This window comes from Quercus robur, chromosome 5 (assembly GCF_932294415.1).
Source record: "Quercus robur chromosome 5, dhQueRobu3.1, whole genome shotgun sequence".
Classification (NCBI taxonomy): domain Eukaryota; kingdom Viridiplantae; phylum Streptophyta; class Magnoliopsida; order Fagales; family Fagaceae; genus Quercus; species Quercus robur.
In genome coordinates this window covers 34,068,456-34,072,260 of record NC_065538.1, presented here as the reverse complement: position 1 = coordinate 34,072,260, position 3,805 = coordinate 34,068,456, and the positions used below count along the sequence as shown (strand labels likewise).

The 3,805-nt window shown below is 35.7% G+C and overlaps 1 protein-coding gene across 1 annotated transcript; it reads right to left on the bottom strand.

The window, feature by feature from the left end:
- Positions 1-1,232: 1,232 nt before the first annotated feature.
- LOC126728136 (14 kDa proline-rich protein DC2.15-like) lies at positions 1,233-1,655 on the bottom strand. Its single transcript, XM_050434005.1, has one exon. It carries the CDS (start codon positions 1,653-1,655, stop codon positions 1,233-1,235), a length of 423 nt encoding a protein of 140 aa, XP_050289962.1.
- Between the last annotated feature and the right edge of the window lie 2,150 nt (positions 1,656-3,805).

Here is a 3,805-nt window from a genome sequence, read left to right as displayed (position 1 = left end):
TTTAGATATTCATATTCTACTTTGTTAATTTAGTTTATGAAAATACGTTCATTGATATAATCTGTTTCTTAGTTTTAAAGATCTGCATGTAATCAACTCTTTTTCTTAAAATAAGAATAGATCTACATCTTCCTTAGATGTAGATCTTAATTTTTCTTCAAAATAAAATGAATCTCATCTTCCTTAGATTCAAATCTGAAATTTTCTTCAAAATAAAATGGATCTCATCTTCCTTAGATGCATATTTGATTTTTTCTTCAAAATAAAACAAATCTAATCTTCCTTAGATGTAGATTTGAATTTTTTAATCAAAACTGATTTGTATCTTCCTTAGATACAGATCTGAATTGTATAGAACATGCAAATTTTTGAAATAAAGAAAAAGATAAAACATGATTGTTTTTTTGTTTGTTGCAAAAATTTAAATTATGAGTGAAACTCTCTTCTTAAAAAATCTTTTTCATTCTCTTAAAACATATAAAAACAGATATGATTTTTTGTCATTAAAGATCATTTTTTTTATCATTACAACACAGATCTGAATTTTTATCTCCAAAAACCACTTTTTCTACATACTACAAAACAGATCTGGCATTTTGACAAATCAAAATAAATTTTTTTAATCATCAAAACAAATCTGAATTTTTTTTAAAAACAAAGGAGAGACTTCATTCATAAATAAATTTATGTGATTTAATTTTTAATTCACATGTTCAACATATCATTCATGACATGCATAAAATGGTATGTTGGTCATAAGAGTCTAGAAGACCAGACTTTGTCTGGGTGGAATGGGTGCCTAACACCTTCCCATTCCATAACCTAGCCTCCGGATTTAGGTTTTTTGGTTAAGTAGATCTAGCCTTGTCTTTGTTTATTTTAGGAAGAATGTAACTAGGACAGTAAGCCATGTATTTTTGGTAGATTGTAACTAGGACCCAAAGCTATGTAATTTTCAAATATGTAATATTTATTCAATCAATGAAGAGAACAATTCAATCATGTATTCATTTTTTCTTACGTTTTTTGTATAAAAAAATAAGTGGTGATTCCACACCACTTACCCAAAAAGAGACGTTCCCTAAAAGGTACCCGAATCTCTTTTTTGAGGGACACTTTTTTCAAGGTCTCTCACACATATCAGCTCAAACCAAACCCTATCAACAAAGGATGTAGTGAAAGTAATTAGATAACATGAAACTAGGTAGAAAAATGAGAGATTTAGCTTAGCATTATTTGGCACATTGGAAGCCTTTTGGTACATTCTTTCCACAATAATTCAATAGCAAGCTTAATGAGAGGGGAACATTAAGATTGATGCCTAGAACATTGGCCTTGATAGCAGTGCAAAGACAAATAGCTGCCTCAAGATCAACAAGACCATGGATGAGGCTGCAGCAAGGGGACTTTGGTGGGGTTCCCACAACAAGGTGCACCAAGTCATTCAACAAGTTAGCACACACGCCTAGCTTAAGGGTGTCCTTGGGGCAAGTGGATGGGTTATTAGTAGGAAGGTTGGGTTCAGAGTGTTGTGGAGTGTGCTTTGGAGTCTTCAATGGTGGTGGACAAGCGACATTAGTTGAAGTGACCATTGTGAAAAAGAGAAGGTTGAGAGAGAGTAGAAAAGCCATGGTTGCACTAGCCTTGGGAGCCATTTTCAGACACACTTGCCAAGGCTATATGTTTGTAATTAAGGATGGGTTTGGGTTGGTGGAGGTATGGTGAAATGGGATAGGGTTTATATAGATGGAGATTGTGGTTTCTTAAGAGTTTATAGAATAAAATGATTGATGAGACCCTTGTGGGCACATTGGCTCGGATCAAAAAAATAATGCAACAAAGTGCCACATGATCGAACCTCATGGTCTCCCACATTAGATTTTTGCTTTCTTATTTATATATATAAAAAGATAAATAATTAATATGTGCATTTAATCTAGGAACACATTCAATGAACAAATATTATGCATAATTAAATTGACATAAATGTAATTTTGTGGAGGTCAATAATTAATATGTGCATTTAATCTAGAAACATATTCAATGAACTAATATTATACATAATTAAATTGACATAAATGTAATTTTGTTGAGGTCAATAATTAATATGTGCATTTAATCCAGAAACACATTCAATGAACTAATATTATACATAATCAAATTGACATAAATGTAATTCTGTTGAGGTGGAAGCCTAAATGAAGAATGTTCCACTTAGTAGAACCTCATACTCTCTCTCATAAGGTCTACACTTATATATATATATATATATATATACTGAGGCCGTTACAGTGCGGAAGCATAAACTACAGGTTACAGTTATGAAGGCTAAGACTATAGCGTTACAAGTGTAAACTGGAATACAAACTGAGAAAGCCATCTGTTTACAATAGTAAAGAGAGGGGAGGTTTCTGAGGTAGTGTGAAAACTGGACCTTCCAGATTTTTGGACCTGCTGAAGACTGAAGCAAAGGGCTCCTTAAATAGTTGGAGGAGGCCTTGGATTCTTTCAGGAGATTGGAATCACGAAGGGTGAATTGCTTTTACTCTCAGGTGAAAATCTTTTCAGCTGAAAGTAAACAGTGATTTGAAGGATTCTGTCGGGATACTGTTTGGTGAATAGTAACGGTCACTGTTCATGAATAGTGTTCTGTCCCCTTGCTTTTCTGCACAGTGTTCTAGTACTGTGGGTGAATAGTAGTCTGTCGGCAACTTTGCTAGTGCGGGTATTGTTCCTGGAATAGTAACTGGGTTGCAAAGGTGGTTCTTGAGCTATTCTGAGGCTTCTAGAGCTGTTCTGGAGCATCCTAGAGCTGTTCTGGAATTACTTAATCGTTGAGGCAGGAGAGTTCTTTTCTTTTGGCTCTATCTTCTTAGTCTTTAATCAGTATCATGGCCGGATGGGTATCCATTAAAGGGACCCCATGGAGAATTGTAATCACAATTATGCTCATGATACTTGGCATATTGATTACAAAACCCACAGTACAGGATAGGTTCAAAATCTGCCTTTTGTGTTACTAACTGTCTGGGCTCAATGTAATCAATTCTTTCGGTATGGAGAGCTGTGGAGTACAGTCTAGTGGTGAATACTGAAATTCTGCCAGTATTTCCAACAAAATGGTAATTCTGCCATAGCTCACTGGTGACATCTATAATCTCATTATTGAAGTAACCTCTCCAACAATCTGCAAGAGCATAGGGGTCTTCATAAGAGAGATAAGAGTCTCCTTCATACCAGGGGCCATTATGGGTGTACCCATTGATGAGTATGAGATGGTGCGTAGGTTGAACAATCATCCAATTGCTACTGTCCCATTGTGGGAGAGTACTCCAGCATCTGATGGAGACAAAAGGACTTTTGATTTTTGAAACAACCTGTTGTATAATCTGGGGAAACTGGTTGATTTGATTAGGCTTGTTAGCTTGATGAGCTTGATAAAGCCATATTCAAACATTTGTGAAAGCCAGCTTGGATCTTCTTCAACGGACCAATCTTCATAATTGATTATTAGACCGGGGAAGGGATGTTTCTTTTCATAGACCCTGTGGCTGCTTCCAAAGTATTCTTCCCAGGTTGACTGGATGAAGGCATTGTCAATATCATCTGAGTCTTCACCATAAACTGGGAAATGGGTGGTGACCAATATTCTGAAATGCTTGAACCATAGGTCACACGATTCAGACATAGCCTTGCTTCCCAAGATACGAACTTGTATGTCGGTTGGCAAGTTGGCAACAGCACTTCTTAGCTGGTTTTGAGTCTTAAGACTTAACCTAGCATAATTGGTGCCCATGATAGTCGT

What these genes read in the sequence shown, in the direction of transcription:
- LOC126728136 (XM_050434005.1), bottom strand. Translation starts at nt 1,655, where the DNA reads ATGGCTCCCAAGGCTAGTGCAACCATGGCTTTTCTACTCTCTCTCAAC.